The 17,614-nt window shown below is 46.5% G+C and overlaps 1 protein-coding gene across 1 annotated transcript in view; it reads left to right on the forward strand.

The window, feature by feature from the left end:
• LOC144180059 (uncharacterized) overlaps positions 1-11,738 on the forward strand; it is a 64,893-nt gene extending 53,155 nt beyond the window's left edge. Inside the window, exons 10-11 of the mRNA XM_077708467.1 lie at positions 10,486-10,603; positions 11,599-11,738. Of these exons, the coding sequence (XP_077564593.1) occupies positions 10,486-10,603; positions 11,599-11,738 (258 nt within the window). The remainder of the gene's footprint in view (positions 1-10,485; positions 10,604-11,598) is intronic.
• Positions 11,739-17,614: the final 5,876 nt, after the last annotated feature.

Here is a 17,614-nt window from a genome sequence, read left to right on the forward strand (position 1 = left end):
GACGCATATTTTTTTTCTGGACTCCGAATTTTCAGTATGCTTGTTTATGGTTGTATTTGCCCAGACTAAGCTACAGTAGTTGAGGTGGGTCTAAAACAATGCATAATATAGCTTTATTTTTACTTTTTCGGGGGGAGTCTTTGGGTGTGGGCTAATGCTAAGTTGCTGAAGAACGTTTTTTGGAAATGTTATTGATATGATTATCCCAGCTTAGGCATTCTTGAAAGGTTACTCTTAAATTTTTATTTTTGCACAATTTCAATTGTATAATTCAAATATTGAATTACACAGTTTAGTTTAACTGGTTTTTGTTTTGTTCGGAAAATAACTACTTTTGTTTTAACTGGGTTTTTATTTATTATGTTTGACTTGCACGCAAATTTCAACTTCTAAAGAACACTATTACATGTTAAAAGTAAACTATCTACGCATTCACAAGACAGCAGTATCGTGCAATCATCAGCATACAATATAAATTGTGCTTCTGTGTCGTTTATGTCGTTAATAAATGCATTAAAAAGCACTGACCCTAATACACTACCCTGCGGCACACCACTTCTTACGGGTAGAAAGGGTAAACTATGGCCGTCGATACATACCCGTTGTTCCCTATTGGTTAAATAGGATCAGAGTAACGACAATAGATTTCTATGATTACCGTTAAGAACAACTTTATCTAATAAAATATCATGATTCAGGCAATCTGAGTTCCATGATTGAGTTTCACCTGTAATCATTACAATAGCGTAAATAAATGTAGTTGACCGACCAATATTTCCAAGGACCAAAAACTGGAATAATAGAAAAAAAAGCGAGAAGTGCCAAACCCTGTAGCGCCCTGTATTTCCACGAGATTGCAGATATGACAATTGCGCCACCTGGAATCGTTACAATAGCGTAAATAGATGTAATTGATCGACCGATATTTCGAAGGACCAAAAATAGGAATAATAGGAAAAAACGCGAGAAGTGGAGAACCCTGTAGCACCCTGCATTTCCACGAGATTCCAGATATAACGAATGCTCCACTTGAATTCGTCCTATTAGCGTAAATGAAAACAATTGGTAGAACAGAATTTAAAAAACGAAAAAATTGGCTTTAAACAACCCACGATATAGACAAGCGGCATAAAAATGCTAGGAATTAGTAGACAATTGTATGAATTTCTGCAGATATTTAAAGCAAAGCTATTTACCTCAACCGCACAAGGGTTTTGTTGCGGCCGTTGGTACCGACAAAAAAAAAAACTCGCCGAGGCGAATAAAAGAAGTAATTGGCAGCGCCGGGCATCGAACCTCGGAGGAGTGGAGAAACTGAGTGGGAGCACGTTCTTTTACCGATTGAGCTGTGAGACACCCGCAAAGACCGGGAAGACAGACGGTGCACTCACATTGCACATCTGCGTGTTTAACCCCTGCGTTATTCCTGAATGCCACATGAGCTTCACGAAACAGAAGCTAAACCAACGCATGGCATCTCAAATCTCCTCCGTCTCTGCCGCTGATCTCGACGTGTTCGTAGGCAGCGACAGATACTGAAGAGAAATGAGACCATCTAGCACCGGATTTGGGCTTCCTATTTTTATAAATATTGATTGCACTCATGTGCTTCACCAGTTTTTTATATTCAAAATTTAACTGAGCGAAAGACGGATACAAGGACACGGACGAGGACACGGACTCCAAGATTATTAAGAATGGCATAGCCTTCTCTGTGATCCGATCGGCGTTGTTTATATCTTGCACCCACGGCATCCAAGAGAGCTTCAACCAGCAGGTCGACAGGTTAGCAGCGTCCGGATATCCTAAATATGGGATAGATGCCGCGTACCAAAAGCTGGTTCCGGTTGTAAAATGTGGAATGCAGAGGTCACGCGCGGAACTTGGTGAAGAAAACGAAAAAAATTGCTGTGATACCGTATGTGCATAATCTGTCGCATGGTCTGAAAAACGCTGGCGCACGATACGGGGTGAGGATGGTGTTCACGGCACCGAGTAAGCTGCACAAGGTGTGCGGTGAGGTCCGGAGAAAAATAGAGGGTAACACTGCGGAGGATCGCTAAAAGTGCGTTGTAATGCACGAGTCGCACTACGCACCATGTAGAGTAGCGGTTGTCTACATGTTGGCTCTTACGTGTAGGAAAACGTACATAGGTCAGAGCGGACGCTGTGTGAACAAGAGGCTCCGTGAACATGAGTTTTCTCTCGGTGGAAAGATGTCCTTAGCCACGCACTGGCGCGATTGCCATGATTGCGATTCATGTGAACCTGTGTTTGCCGATACTGTTGTACTAGCGAGGGAAGAAAGCAAGCTGAAAAGGGAGATTATAGAGGCCTTTCATATTAAGAGACTTGGTAGCGCATGCGTGAGCCATACGTCGGTTGTACTTAGTGATAAAGAGTATGTCTACCTGCGCGGTAGATGCAAAAGAAATAAGCTTAAGCCAAGTGACCAGTGTATGTAGAACACGTGCCTTTTTGTTTTTTGTTGTTCTTTGAGTGGCCTTGGCTGATCGGTTACCCACAACGTCATATGAAGCGTCATGTGACTGCGCATATATATGTTCTGTTTTTTCAATAAAACTGCAGTTGTGAGACTGGGCTCGTTCCTGTCCTTTCTTGTATCCGTCTTTCGCGCAGTTAAATTTTGAATATGAACCCATTCCAACTCGCCCAACTGTCTCTCATTCTAATTCACCAGTACAACTCAGCCAACTACCGTTCATGAATCTTGCATTGATTTAAACTTAGCAAAGAATATTTCTTGAATAAATAAAGCGCGTGGTTAAGAGCTTTCACTTGTCGGTGCTTTCACGTTTTGTGGAGACACGCGTGTGAATTCAAGTGGCGTCGCAAGGGTAACTGTTGTGGGTATCGCTTACAACTTCGCTCTTCAACCACCCACACAGGGTGGATTAGCGCGCACTACCCAACAGCGTCTGGAGGGCTCCTTGCCTTCTCGCCTCTTTGCCTCGTACTTCTTGAACTAGAATTTTCCCTCTCGACACTTTGCTGAGCTAAATGTTTTTAGATGCGACGTTCAGAGCATCTCTTGTCGGCGGCCCTGACCTTCCTGCGTGCGTCCGTTGTTGTCCGCGTGCGTCCGTTGTTGTCCGCAGCCACTCTCCCGCTCTCCTCTCCGATAGCGAACACTCTCTCGCGAGGGGCATTGGATTGGATTCGCTCGGATTGGCTTGGCTTGACTTGGATTGGATTTGGATTGGATTGGATTAAAGTGGATTGTGTTGGATTGTGTTGCGTCATAGCCGCGGCAGACGCACTGGCGCTGGCGCGTGCCCAGGTGAGAAGGGGTGCGGCCCAGCGCGCTCTCACTCCGCCGGTGGGCGGCGCTGCGCGTTGTGCTGCTCATGTGCAGTACTCGCTCTCTCCGCGGTCTCCTCTCCTTCGGGCGCGCTGAGCATATAACCGGTGTGCCGCTCTCCGGCGGCCTTTCGGTCGACGGTTGCTCTCCACTAGCGCTTGAACGGGTGCTCTCCGCTAGCGCTAGCGCTCTCCGCTAGCTCAGCGTCGCATCACACCAGGGTTCCCGCGAGGAGAGGTGGGCGTAAATTTTTGTTAACGATCGGCGTGCACAAAAGAAACCTTAAACATCTATTCCGCTGATGTTGTTTTTTAAAACGCATATTTCACATTTTATGTCAATCTAAGGCTGCTGCGAAAGCATGTAGAAAAGGAGAACGGTGAAAATAGGCTGCCGTTTAGAGACGGCGCGCTCCGCCAGGTGGGGCTCTGTTTAATCCACAAGCAGCCGCTTCAAAGGAAAAGGCACCACTGCATCGTCATAAACATCAAAGACGGCAGCTTCGCTTCGCTCGCAGTGTGCCTGCGACCACCGCACTGTGGGCCTGCTCGAATATATTGTAGCGGTCTTACCACTCAATGCCCATTTTACCGGTCACTACCTATAATACTGGCGAGCAAAGATAATTGCCGGCTAAGTGTACACGTTTTTCATAGCTGTCCAAACTTTAATGTGCACGTTCAAATCACACTGCTGTCATATCTGCCTGATTCGACTAACGTTCTTTATTTCCGCATATTCTCGTTCGTTTAAACATACCGAAGCTTTGTCGAGTTTCGCTTTCCGTCTAGAAGCTTTCTTATTACGTGAAGATCGTCTGTGTACGTGGAAGCATTCACAGGGAAGGCTCCTGTTCTTAAAGAGCAGCTGTAACAGGGCCGTTGTCTGCGTGAAGACGCCGTCGTTCTTGTGGAAATCCTTATGTTTCTTCTAGAGAAGGGTGAACTAATTGATGACTACCTCTCCAGCTGCTAAAGCATTTCGCCATATCTTGAGCGCCACTCTTGTAGGAGCTCCGTCGAGGTGGATTGCAAGTCCAACAAATGGGAAACGTCGGTATGACAGCCATCCACGGTCAATGCTTGCTGCTAGAAGCACAGTTAGTTTCGGGATATTTTTTTGAGCTACTGCACCCGTACCGAAGCAACGGAACCTGGTGAAAGCAAATTGCCTCTACCGTGCACTAGCCAGGCTTGCTAAGCTGTACGCAACCGATACCATTGCGTACGATATGTTCACTAAAAGTACTACGCAAAAATGTTCCAGGAGCTTGCAGCGTATTCTTTTGCGAAAACATTTCATTGGGCTCGGTTTGTCGTACTGACTAAACGGATGTAACTTACAACCTAGGCATCGGACTCACCGAAGCTACTTTTCTAAAATCACTTTTCATGCGGCCGATACACGGCCTCCGCAGAAGCTGAAGGCCAACCAAGACTCCAGGAGACATTTTTTATTCATGCTCGTTTTTTAGTTTTAATTTTGCTATGCGCAGTCATCCAATGGCACTTGACCGCTCGCCTACTGTTTCTCCCTGATTTTCCTATTTACTTTGACGCGCAGCCTGCAACTCTGCCCGCAAAGCGATTCTTCCTGTTCATGTTTTCTGATCTATGCCATAGAACAAAGCCCTTTGAATATATTTTTGGATTGTATTCTTTGGGAGGTACACGCGCCATAAAATCTAAGGAACGGAATGAAACGCGTTAGCGTAGGCTTAGCAGCTGTCGACACTTTCTTGCGGAAGATACCTGGGCGGGCGGGCGCTCTGTGGATGGTATCCGGGTGCGTGCATTTGCGAGCGTAACAAAATAACAATTTCGCATTAAAGGTATCCTATCCAAGCACACAGTCGAGACCACGGGAGGTGTCCTTTACCCCAATGGGAGTTGCCAAGGACTGACCACAACGAACCGAGAAAAATCCCTGGCCGTTTTCACTAACGTGAAACGCGAGGAGGGGCGAAGCATGCAGTGTATGTGCTCTAGGCTCCTTGACGTTTCTACCCCCGCAGATGGAACTGGTGCGGGGTAGAGGCATACAGATTTGCGGTAAATGTCTGGTGTCTTTCAAGCGCGAAGTGTTCTAGCACTAGGCATAGGAAAACGAGCGTCTCACGGTGACCTTTCAGTACGCGTTTTTGCCCACGGAGATGAAACGCTGTAGCGCGAGGCATTGGAGCGCGAGTGTCCCGGTTATGGCCTGCTTATGCTGGTTTCCATACGTGCGCTCCAGTGCATTTGCTTGGGAGAGACTGACCTTCAGCCCTTCCGACCATGTCACGTCTTGTGGCACGTGTCGACGAGCTCAGAAGAATGGACACGGGAGAGTCGTTGGCATATTTACCACAGCACAGATTTACTATGTACACTACAACCCCTCAGCAAAGTAAACATAAAGCAAACAAAGAACTCCACCAAATAAATTCCTAAATACTAATTCCTAACAACAACCCACAAAAGCCACCCAACCAAACCAAAAGTCACTACAATGTAGTCCTTAATAATGCAACCAGTCCTAGTTCATCTCTATACAACGTCCATGTTAACAATCTTAACAATGAGGGTCATATAATACCCAAGTCCCTAGCGGACGGGCCTACCGCTGTCTCCGGCGCTGACGTGTCGTACCCGTAGCGTGGCCGTGACACGCTGGTAGTCGTAGTTGTCCGCTGCCGCAGTGCCGGTGGTGGTGGTACCGACGTAGTTGGGCGTGGTAGTCACACGGTGCACCGCTTCTCAGCTACTCCTCGTGGTAGCCCTCGTAGCAGGAAGCAGCCCCTGGCCTCGGGGCCGTCGCCGTTGAAGCAGGTAGCACCGGGAACTCAGGGAACGTCGCCGCCTGGGGACCGCCAAGGCGTTAGTTGACGGTGCGTGCTCGCTGTACGCAGACGCCCGACCGTCGCCGCTGGGGCCACGAAAGCGCAGGTTGGTGGTACGACGAGGAAGAAGGAGCCGATGCAACGTCGTTCCATTCCGGCCCAGGCTGACGTGGCTTTGGTCGATGGCATGGCCTCGTACCCCCGGCTTGTTCCTCGGACTCGTGCCACCTGACCTTCCTGCTGTGGCGTTCTTCTGATCTCTCTCTCTCGGCCTGTGCCCCGGGATTAAATAGCCTCTGCCCGGCCGTCGCGGCACTCTCGCATTCGCTGTGCCTGTGTCCGCCGCACTGGTCACCACCACATTGGTTAATTCTCTACGTGCCTCCCTCGCGTCACCTCGTCATTAGTCGGCTCTCTTCGCGGGAAATTTGCCTTGTCTTCGTCTTCCTCTTCGTCGGCCTCTGGCTCTACTATGACAGGTCATCTTTGCCCCTTTAATCATGACAATGGGTCCCCTCTTCAAGAGTTTTTTTCCCAAAACACTGCTCACATGTCGCCGATGTCTCTTCAGATCACCACTACTGTTCACTACACACACACAACCCACCTTATCACACACCACCGTTCACTTTATCATCACTCTACAGTTCACTCTATCTACACACCATAATATACATTTTGTCCTCACAGGTTTCAACACGTTACAAACCCCTAAGTAATCATGTCTCACACCAATCTACTCATGCAGTCCGCTGTTCACCACCCCTTCTCACTTCTTTAGTCGTACGTTTCACTACGCTTCACACTTCACCACACCATCACTTTCTCAACTCTTCTCTATAGTTCACTCATGTTTACAGAACACACACATCGGCGCACATCCCGTTCAAGTTCTAACACCAATGCATCACTTTCTCTAACACCGAAATACTCACTCTTCTCTAACACATCATAAAAATCAAACACCTCAATGATCTCTTATTCAACAACCCTTTTTCTCAATACACATCAAAAACGTCTTTTCTCCTCTCGCTCCTCAATCGGCACTTTGAAGCTATTTTTCAATCTATAGTTCATAACCTCGCCTTTACCCTGAGCTTCCTACTTTATTCCTACACTATATGAACTTACACCACCATACTCATATCCTCATACAACACATCATCACATCAAACACTTCTATGTCGAATATTCGGCACCACTCTTTTCAATCCGAGCTTCATCAATAACTGTTTCATTTCACTAATGCTGCACCGCAATACAAAACCTATTTCGTCTCCGTAAAGGGTCCTATTTCTTTCCAAGTCGGCGCCACGGTTTCAACCGGGTTCGTTGAGCTATGTCTTCATCTTCACCTTCTTCCGCCTCAACCATTCAGTACCCTTAACACCACTGTCCTCTTTGTTCGAATCACCGCCAATTTTCACTTGTCTTTCTGACCTTTGACCCGAACCACGTATCTCTTCTCTGCCTATTACACCCTTTCTCGGCATTTTACGAGACTCGCACGGTTTCTCTGATTTTGCCTTATTTGGCCATCTGCGCTTGCGCTCTCCTCTGAAGTTAGCACCTTGGCTACTCCCAGAGAACTCAATGCCCAGCTCGGGGCCCACACGACCTTGGCTGGGGTGCTTACAATAAAGCCATCCGTTTCTCTTACGGGTGTTAGCCCGTCTGCACATCATCTTGGTAGCTGGCACTAATTCGGCTAACTTTCCAACTACCCTAGCTCTTTTCGCACACCTTCGCTCACGCCCGCGAACCCTTCTAAGAGCTAAGCTCCTTTTCCTCATTCGCTTCCCATTCCTGTACAAAAGTGCACGCTCTTCCTCGCGCCCCTGTGTTTCAGCTACGTCACTCGGCGCTTCCAACTGTCTTTCGCATTGAACCAGCCCCTGTCCTGTATCGCTGTCACACTGCTCTAATTCTGGCTCTTCATCGACAGCAAAGATCTCGGTCTGAGGGCGCTTTCCTGGCAGGTCTGAAATCCCGTTAGTTGGCTGCGCAGTCGTCGCCACATTTACGATCTCAGATGCTGAGCTGCCCGCTTCACTCTCTAAACACTTTGCGCTAGCCTTTTCGGTGATGAGGCTACTCTCCCTAACCGTAGGCATTTCCAACGGAACAGGATTCCTGCCTTCTGGCCGGATGCAATTCGTACCCGCGCGCGGAGCGGCAGGTGCTTCAGTCTCAATTACTAAACTTTCAAAGTCAGTCAAACCATCTGAGTCACCAGCGCTACCAGGCGTCGGGAAGCTGTCCTCGCCCGACGTGTTCTCGGTGCGCTCATCACCAAGCGCCTGGCCTGCGATTCTGCCACACCCGGTCTGTTCGCGTCCTTGCGTTTCGAACGCGCCTTTCTCCTGTCTGAATAAAGAATCGTTTTCTATGTGTTCATTTTTACTCGCGGCTTCATCGCGATCTCCGACATGCGTTCTTTCAAGCGCACGTGCTCCTTCGCCGTCTGCGATCTGCGCGCTTTCTTTCTCACGTGCCTCATAGAGGTCAGCGACCCGCTTGCCTTCAGGCTCACGTGCGGCGCGTTCACCGTTCTTTGTGCGTTCCGTTTCCACCAGCCGCCGCTTTGATTCGGCCGGTTCAAATATTCTTTTTTCTATCTCAAACGCCTCCTCCGCTCGGCGACTCTCTTCATCTAACAATTAAAAAAACTGCCTTTTGTTCAAACCTCGCGATTGAACAAGCGTCAACAACCTCTCCAAATCCATTCTCCAAGCTGGTTAGACACGTGACTGGGCCCGATGGAAATATCCCGTTTGAGGATAAATCAATCCTTGCAGGCTCGCCAAGTATATGTCACGTCTTGTGGCACGTCTCGACCAGCTCAGAAGAATGGACACAGGAGAGTCGTTGGCATATTTACCACAGCACACATTTATTATGTACAGGTGCCCCAAAAAGTAAACGGAGCACGGGTTGAAGATTTTGAGGGAATTTCTCCGCTATACGCCAAGCCAGCGACCTCTAAATGATTTTTCAAGAAAGTCGTTCTGGAATAAAATCAGGCCGCACATCTTTTGTTTATGCTGACAGCCGCATAAAATAGAAACTATACTAAATTAACGAAGCTGTGCTCCGCTTACTTTTTGGGGCACCTGTACACTACAACCCCTAAGCAAAGTAAACACAAAGCAAACAAAGAACTCCACCAAATAAATTCCTAAATACTAATTCCTAACAACTACCCAGAAAAGCCAGCAAACCAAACCAAAAGTCACTACAATGTAGTCCCTAATAATGCAACCAGTCCTAGTTTATCTCTATACAACGTCCATGTTAACAATCTTAACAATGAGGGTCATATAATACCCAAGTCCCTAGCGGACGGGTCTACCGCTGTCTCCGGCGCTGACGTGTCGTACCCGTAGCGTGGCCGTGACACGCTGGTAGTCGTAGTTGTCCGCTGCCGCAGTGCCGGTGGTGGTGGTACCGACGTAGTTGGGCGTGGTAGTCACACGGTGCACCGCTTCTCAGCTACTCCTCGTGGTAGCCCTCGTAGCAGGAAGCAGCCCCTGGCCTCGGGGCCGTCGCCGTGGAAGCAGGTAGCACCGGGAACTCCGGGAACGTCGCCGCGTGGGGACTTCCAAGGCGTTAGTTGACGGTGCGTGCTCGCTGTACGCAGACGCCCGACCGTCGCCGCTGGGGCTACCAAAGCGCAGGTTGGTGGTACGACGAGGAAGTAGGAGCCGATGCAACGTCGGTCCACTCCGGCCCAGGCTGACGTGGCTCTGGTCGATGGCGTGGCCTCGTACCACCGGCTTGTTCCTCGGACTCGTGCCACCTGACCTTCCTGCTGTGGCGTTCTTCTGATCTCTCTCTCTCGGCCTGTGCCCCGGGATTAAATAGCCTCTGCCCGGCCGTCGTGGCGCTCTTGCATTCGCTGTGCCCGTGTCCGCCGCACGGGTCACCACCACATTGGTTAATTCTCCACGTGCCTCCGTCGCGTCGCCTCGTGATTAGTCGGCTCTCTTCGCGGGAAATTTGCCTTCTCTTCGTCTTCCTCTTCGTCGGCCTCTGGCTCTACTATGACACGTCATCTTTGCCCCCTTAATCATGACAGACCACTTATAGGGATGCCTGCATCGATTAAACATTACCCACTAATGTGCAGGCAGCTTCATGTATCCGAGCACCGCTTATCGGGGCGACCACAAAGCCATTGTGACTATCGTTACTAAGAGTCAGCGAGTGATTCACAGAAGTTTACGTATCACTGTGGCTCGAAGATCGAAGGTCTTGTACCTTGATGTTTACAGCTCCGCCGGTAGACGATATTAGCAGGGCGAAATGACACTGCGCTTCTTGTTGTGCTTACTTTGCGCAGTATTTCGGGAACTTTGCCGCGCTAAGTGGCGTCGACATGACTATTCACCAAGACCAGGTTACCGTCCTGCTCGGCCACAACGGAGCTGGAAAGACGACGCTGTTCAGCATAATGACGGGTGAGATGCTTCCCAGGGTTCCTCATTTTTGCCTGTGTTTTTATTTGCACTAGAAAGAGATTTCTGCAGTAAGCAAAACATTCACAACTTGTCTAAAATATAGTTAAATTCGACCTAATATATGGCGTGGCAAATCGTAGCCTTCTCAAAAAGGGCTAAAATACCTCTTGAAGAAAATAAGATTCCTCAATAAAAGACCGGATAATGCTGGTGATGAATAGTGTAATGTGATTTCATGTGTAAAAGTGTCACAATTGGTTAGTTTAGCAAACCCTTACTAGAAAATAAGATGCACCTTTGAAGTTACCACGCGAAGTTATGTTCAGAAGAGAAGAATCCCAATAAGCAAGTTTCTGAGTGTGAATTAAAACGTAGGTAATAATAGCAAGACGCTTCCGCCCCGCTAACATTCGCGGGAACACGAAGTGCTCTTAGGTTTACAGTTTTTCCTAATTTGGGAATGAAATTCGGTTCCTTCACTGAATATTCGGTACCATGTGTAGAGGAAGAGGTTAGAGGAACGGAGTGATTGTGTCCTTTACATCCGCAGAAGGGCTGAAACGGCTTGATGAGCACATCACCAAAGATAAGAACTTAAGAGACGTATCAGCAAGAAAGCCACGGGTGCAACTACCGAAATTCAAGATCGTCGGCATCGAGGATAACATCGAAGACGAAGAAATCGTCGAAAGGATAGTGGGCCAAAACAACATCAATGCTGGAAAAGAAGACATTGAACTCATGAAGACGTGGAAGGGAAAATTCCGAAGAACGGCGGTCATCAAAACTGGAAAGAAAGCATACGAGCAAACGAATGAAAAGAAGCATCTCTACGTCGGTTGGACACGCTGTCCGGTCTTCGATAATACGTTTGAACCAAGGTGTTCTGAAGTGTGCAAGGATCGGACACACGGAAATCTACTGCCAGGCCGACAAGGCAGAGTTTCGTTGTGTGCGGTGTGCAAGGAGCCACTACTCTAAACACTGCAATGCAGCAGAAGAGTGCTGTGCCTCCTGCCTTGAGCTGCCGGACGTGACCGAAGAGGACGCCTACCATACCATTCAGTGCTCGGTGTACCTCCAGAAGAAGAAAGAGATTCTTCAGCGCATCCTGGTTGTAATGGAGCTCCCCTAGCGAAGAACCGACTAGACCTAGCTGTGAAACCCACCTCAACCCTTCACATTCTCCCGTGTGCACACCTAATTGCAGGAATAACCTACGTACGTTGCAGTACGTGGAAAATTTCGTTTCGTTACAAAGTGATCCTTCCAAAGTTGGTTCCCTAGGATAGTCCAACTGTTTTTTATGTATAACTGTCGCCGTAGTGGTGCCTTTATTACGTTTAGTGCTTGAGTCCAAAATCAATTCCCTGCAACAAGTAAGTAACGGCGTGCGAATTTCTAGCTAAGCATCTGATTCCACAACCTGGTATGACAAGCTCAAAATAAACTGGTAATTATTATGACATTAAGAGTTTAAACGCAGAATTTTCAAATCATAACTCGTTTTCTGGTGTGCATATCAATATCAGAAGTCTTAGAAATAAGATAGATGAACTGGATATGTTATTACCCTCAATTACACGTAAATTAGACATCTTATATCTTACTGAAACTTGGTTGACTGGGAGTGACCCGATACCACTGCTAGACGGGTACCGTTCAATGCACCTGAGAAGGGAAAGAAAAGAGGTGGAGGCGTCAGTGTTTTCATAAAGGACGCCATTATTTTGATGGGTATTGAAGAATTTTCGGAAATTACCGATGATTTCGAATGCTTGGCATTTCACGTACGGGAAATGACTGTGTGTAATCTATAGACCTTCTGAGGGTAACAAATGAACATTTTACACCTTCTTCGAGCGGTTATTGACATATGCTTGTTCACGCAATGAATCGTGCACTATAATGGGGGATTTGAACATCGATATGACCTTGGAAAAAGGAGCGTCTCTTGAACTGAAAACCTTGTTATCTTGTCATGGTTGTGTTAATCACATAATGCTACCAACTAGAATTGACACTAACAGTGCCACACTTTTGGATGTCTGTATATCGAATTTTTGTGATTGTGATGTATCGACAGGAGTTCTGACTGTGGATATCAGTGAACATTTTCCAGTTTTCTTTTTTAACGAGACTCATTCTGTTATAGATTATCTATCCCCTCAACCGCGCTTTTCCGTGAGGTGAACAATCGCACAATCGAACATTTTCGAGGACGAGTGGAATCGTTAGATTGGGAAATCGTCTATCGGGTGAGCGATGCGAATGTCGCTTGTACTGTTTTCCCGCAGTCCATAGGAGAATGCTATGATGCAGCCTTTCCTCTACAACCTGCAAGTAAAAGAACCAAAAAGGTGCGACACCCTGGGTGGATCCAGATCTGTATAAACGCATAAAAAATAAAATGCTATGTTACAAAATTTTATAAAAACGAAGGATTCCGAAATATGCAAGGCGTACAAAAAGTATAGAAACAAGCTGCAGAGCGATTTAAAGAGAGCGAAAAGCAAATATTACGAACGGCTATTTTTCGACATAGGAGGACAGCCCAAGAAAGTCTGGAAACTTAACAAAACAACAAGTAGAAAAACAATAACACAGCCATAATTCACGCATTTAAAGGGAGAGCCGGTAGAGAGCCTTCAGCTAGCCAACTGTATCAATACTCATTTTATTGATGCGGGTGCGCACCCAACACACACTGATAACGGCGGCCGCAGCGCGACTGTCATTCCACGATTGTCCAGCTCTACCTTTTTTGAACTTACGAACGATAGCGAAGTACGGGACCTTATCGAAAAAATAAATAATTATGCAGCGGCAGGAGTTGACGGGTTTTTATCGAGTGTGATCAAGCGCGTGGCACTAGAACTAAGTGACGTGTTAGCGTACATTGTTAATCTATGTCTATCCACTGGTGTTTTTCCCAAGGAACCTAAAGTTGCTAGAGTGACGCCGATTCATAAAGGGGAGCACACGACAATGTATCAAATTACAGACCAATATCTGTCCTGACAGTTTTTTCCAAGGTATTTGAGGGAGTAATATGTAATAGATTATCGACTTTCTTTCTTAAACACAATGTAATATTGAAGTATCAATATGGTTTCCAAAAGTATAAATCAACAGAGCAAGCAATACTGTACATTAAGATAAAATATTGGCAAACATTGCAAACAGGCAGTTCACAATTTGACTGTTTTTAGACCTTAAAAAGCATTTGATTCGATAGATCATAATATCTTGCTAAATAAATTGGAGAGGTATGGAACACGTGGCGTGGCAGGTAACCTTTAAAAAAGCTATTTGACTCAAAGAAAGCAGTTTATTCAACTAAACTCCATTGCATCACACATATTAGAGCTAAAACAAGGTGTCCCGCAAGGCTCCAAGCTAGGCCCGTTACTGTTTATAGTTTATGTAACTGACATCATAAATATAGAAGGTCCGCAAGAACTTGTAATGTATGCGGATGACACTAACGTTTTCTTCACATTTGCTAATACAATTAAACTTCACTCAATGGTAAATGTTCACTTGGAACAATTATCAAATTGGTTATCAGATAATAATTTGCAACTTAACGCTACAAAGACAACTTACATGATATTTAGGCCGTACAATAAAAATTGTGAGAAAAAAAATCCCCATTATATTCAACAGAACCAAGTTAAACCGAGTGACAGAACAAAGGTTCTTAAGTGTTTGGTTTCAAGAACAACTTTCGCGGAATACGCATATTGCTCACCTGTCCTCCGAACTCTCTAAAAGTATAGGTCTCATATATAGAATCGGCCATTTGATACCACTATGGTTGAAACAAAACTAATACAATGCTCTCATTTATTCGAAACTATGCTACGGGATTTTCGGGGGGGGGGGGGGGGGGACCACAATTGGAACTAATTATACCAGGGCCATTGTATTGCAAAAAAGCATTTTACGCATATATTTAGATTACGCAGATTTGAGGACAATTCCTTTATTTACTGAATATTCTATGCTTCGAGCTGACCAAAATGTATTACATGAAGGTTCTGCACACCATTTATAAGCAAAAGACCCACAATCAAGTTAACAATAAATCTTCTGGCTACCATCTCAGGCATACAATGCGGCACACCTCCTAAAGTAAGAACAAACTATGGTGAGCAATTTTCCGGTAGCAGTCAACTGAAATATTAAATAAATTAGCTGAAAAATTATAATTTGACGCCAGTTAACTTAAGTTTCAAACAGGCCAAAGAAGTGTTACTTAAGCAGAACGCTCTCAATACTGATATATAAAATAGGGTTCGAAGTATGTGTCTACATGTTCCCCTAGAGGTAGGAAATAAAAATAATTACAAACAAAAATATATTAATACGTAATTGTGACATAGTAGTGTACCTGATGAAAGTTCATGCGTACGAATTACTGCGTTTATGTGTACATTGTGATCCCTTTGTGAATTTGAGACCTATTCTTTGTATAATACATAAGAAGTGTAGTAATGACTTTGCTTTCTGCTATTCCTCTATTACGATAGTGCTATCATGCTTAAATTTGTGAACAGATGTGTTGTTATGTACGCTGTAAATCGGGTGGCTGAGGCCTCTGTGAGGTCACGTTCGCCTTTAGTCTCAGCCTCCCCTTGGTTTTTGCCAAGAAATAAACAATCAAATAAAAAAATATAACAAAGAGGTGGAGGTCATGTTCCCGGAACGACTGGTGGCGTCCCGTCTCCCTCCTTCTTGAGTGCAAAGGAACAAACAAACAATTTTTGTGGAGTATGTGTCATCAAGCTGATAAGGAAGCTGGCGTTCTGTATGAATGGGTAACCACAAGGAATATCTATATAAACGGATGGAAATGAGTTTTTATGTTGCGCTAAAATTTCCGTAGGCCAAATGTTGGCGACGCATGGTATCTAAACGTGATACTACGTAACGTGTCCAAATAACTCCATCGTTTTTAATGCGGGGTTCAAAAGCCGTGTAAAGGCGTAGGAAAGTTCCCACATAGTTGTTGTTTAGAGCGGGGGCAAGTCGTTAAATACTTTTAATTTCCCGTGCAGTTAAAAGTGTGTTGCCCGACGGCGCACTGTCGTGGTTCTAAGCATTTCTTTTGGTGGGACACGTCTGGCCGGTAGATCTAAACATTAACACTATGAAAGTTGTAGTGCGCTATCAGCAAACCCGTTGCGGGTTAGGGTGTTCGAAGTGATGCACTTTCGTTTGGGATAAAAAATCGCTTGCCTTTCCACTGCACAATTGTTTCGGAACTACGCGCGCGTTTTGTTTTTTGTACGTGGCTGAGGCGTTAATTTTCATCCAGTCCGCTACTTAGCGCAGCAAGCGGGGTGGAAGTCTCGCACTGTGCAATCCCGAAACACCACGGCATAAAAAAAACTCTGCAGCCTTCTGTTTGATGAGCAACTCAGCAGGCAGGGCTTAGCTTGAAGATGACGTATTCCGCGAACCATGTATCTTTTTTTTATACTCCTGTTTAATATTTACCCTCCCATGGGGTGTTTCAACTGCATGTATCCTTTGGTTTCTTTTAAATAAGGGAATGGCTGTCTTATTTTATAGGGAGTTTTTGCTCCTTGGGTCACTAGCCTCGAATATTCTTCTTTGATCTGCAGTGTTCTCGTTGTAATTAGATGTTTAGAGAAACAACCGCGACGCAAGATAGATGCTCTTTAGGCAGCCGCAACGATATGTCACTCCCGATACTCACCTGCGCACGTCACTTTGTTGTCTGCTACCTCGCCGCCTGTGTATTCTTTGAGTTGTTATGAGAGCAAATGTTCGCTTCAATAAACTTGTTTTTCCTTCAAGACCCCTCCGTCTTCTTTGGATACGTGATATATAGTGGAGCAGCTGGGCACATGCACCCTAAACCTTCTTTGTCTATAAGCAAGCCTTACACACCGACAGCAAAGCCACCCACACCAGTTCTGTGTACTAGCTGCTAAAGTGATGAAGTAAGACGTCGCGACCAGCACCACGGTCAGCCAAGCCAATCCTCCCGCTGTTCTCTAGCAACCTCGGGAACCCACATCATTCAGACGGTATTCCGACGAAGACACCGGAGAGCGGCAGGAGAAGCTGTAGCGCGTCCAAATTTTCCACCGGTAGGATGACGAAGAAACCTCGAGGAAAGTTTTTTTCCCTCTGGAAATCGGCTTGAACGGGGCTCAGTTTGGCTTGAAAATCGCGACCACTGGTAAACACCTTGAACCGTCGTGAAAACAGAATATTTGAAAACGTTCACAATGGTCTTTCGTAAACATCTTGCTGTGCTGTTGTTCAAATGCGAATCCAACACGCGAACGAAGGCGTTTTAGTGTGCGTTGACGACACGAATGTGCTGTTATGACGAGGTGACACCGAATGGCAGACAAGAAGCTGCGCTTTGTGGGGTGAGACGTTAAACATCTCTTCGCTGGACTCCTTCGGAACCTCCGCAAACCGTCCCTCAGTTCTGAACATGCGGTCGACACTGGACGATCGACCACTTAACCCGTTTTTGGCGATCCCCACCAACGCCCCCGGATTCGCGACGGACGATATACGGGAAACAATCCGCGCCGTCATTCGCGAAGAACTGCGGAAAGTTTTTCCCAACAACGCCCAACCCAAAATCGCCTCCCCGGTAAACATGGTCCGGGAAGTTCAACAGGCACTGGGGATTTCTACGGCGTCAGAAACACCATGTGAGCCACAAGCTAAGGGCTCCGCCGAAGCTGACTGCCGACCCCGCCAAGCTACAAGTCGTCATCAGAAAGCCCCGCTGTACCACCGTACGCTGTCGCCGCCCCACCCGCTGTAACACAAAACAAGACGTCCTGGAAGAGCGACGTATGGCGAACCCCCGATAATCATCAGCTGTTCTACCACAGCCGAGAGGCGGACCGCAATTACCGTCGCTGCCCGTACAAGAGGCTCGGTTCGCAGGGTTCATCGTCGATGTACCAGGCCCTTCACATGTCCACCGCCCTACTGACCTAGAAAAATACC

This window comes from Haemaphysalis longicornis, unplaced genomic scaffold (genome assembly GCF_048455015.1).
Source record: "Haemaphysalis longicornis isolate Haplotype H1 unplaced genomic scaffold, Haemaphysalis longicornis Haplotype H1 scaffold_4, whole genome shotgun sequence".
Lineage (NCBI taxonomy): Eukaryota > Metazoa > Arthropoda > Arachnida > Ixodida > Ixodidae > Haemaphysalis > Haemaphysalis longicornis.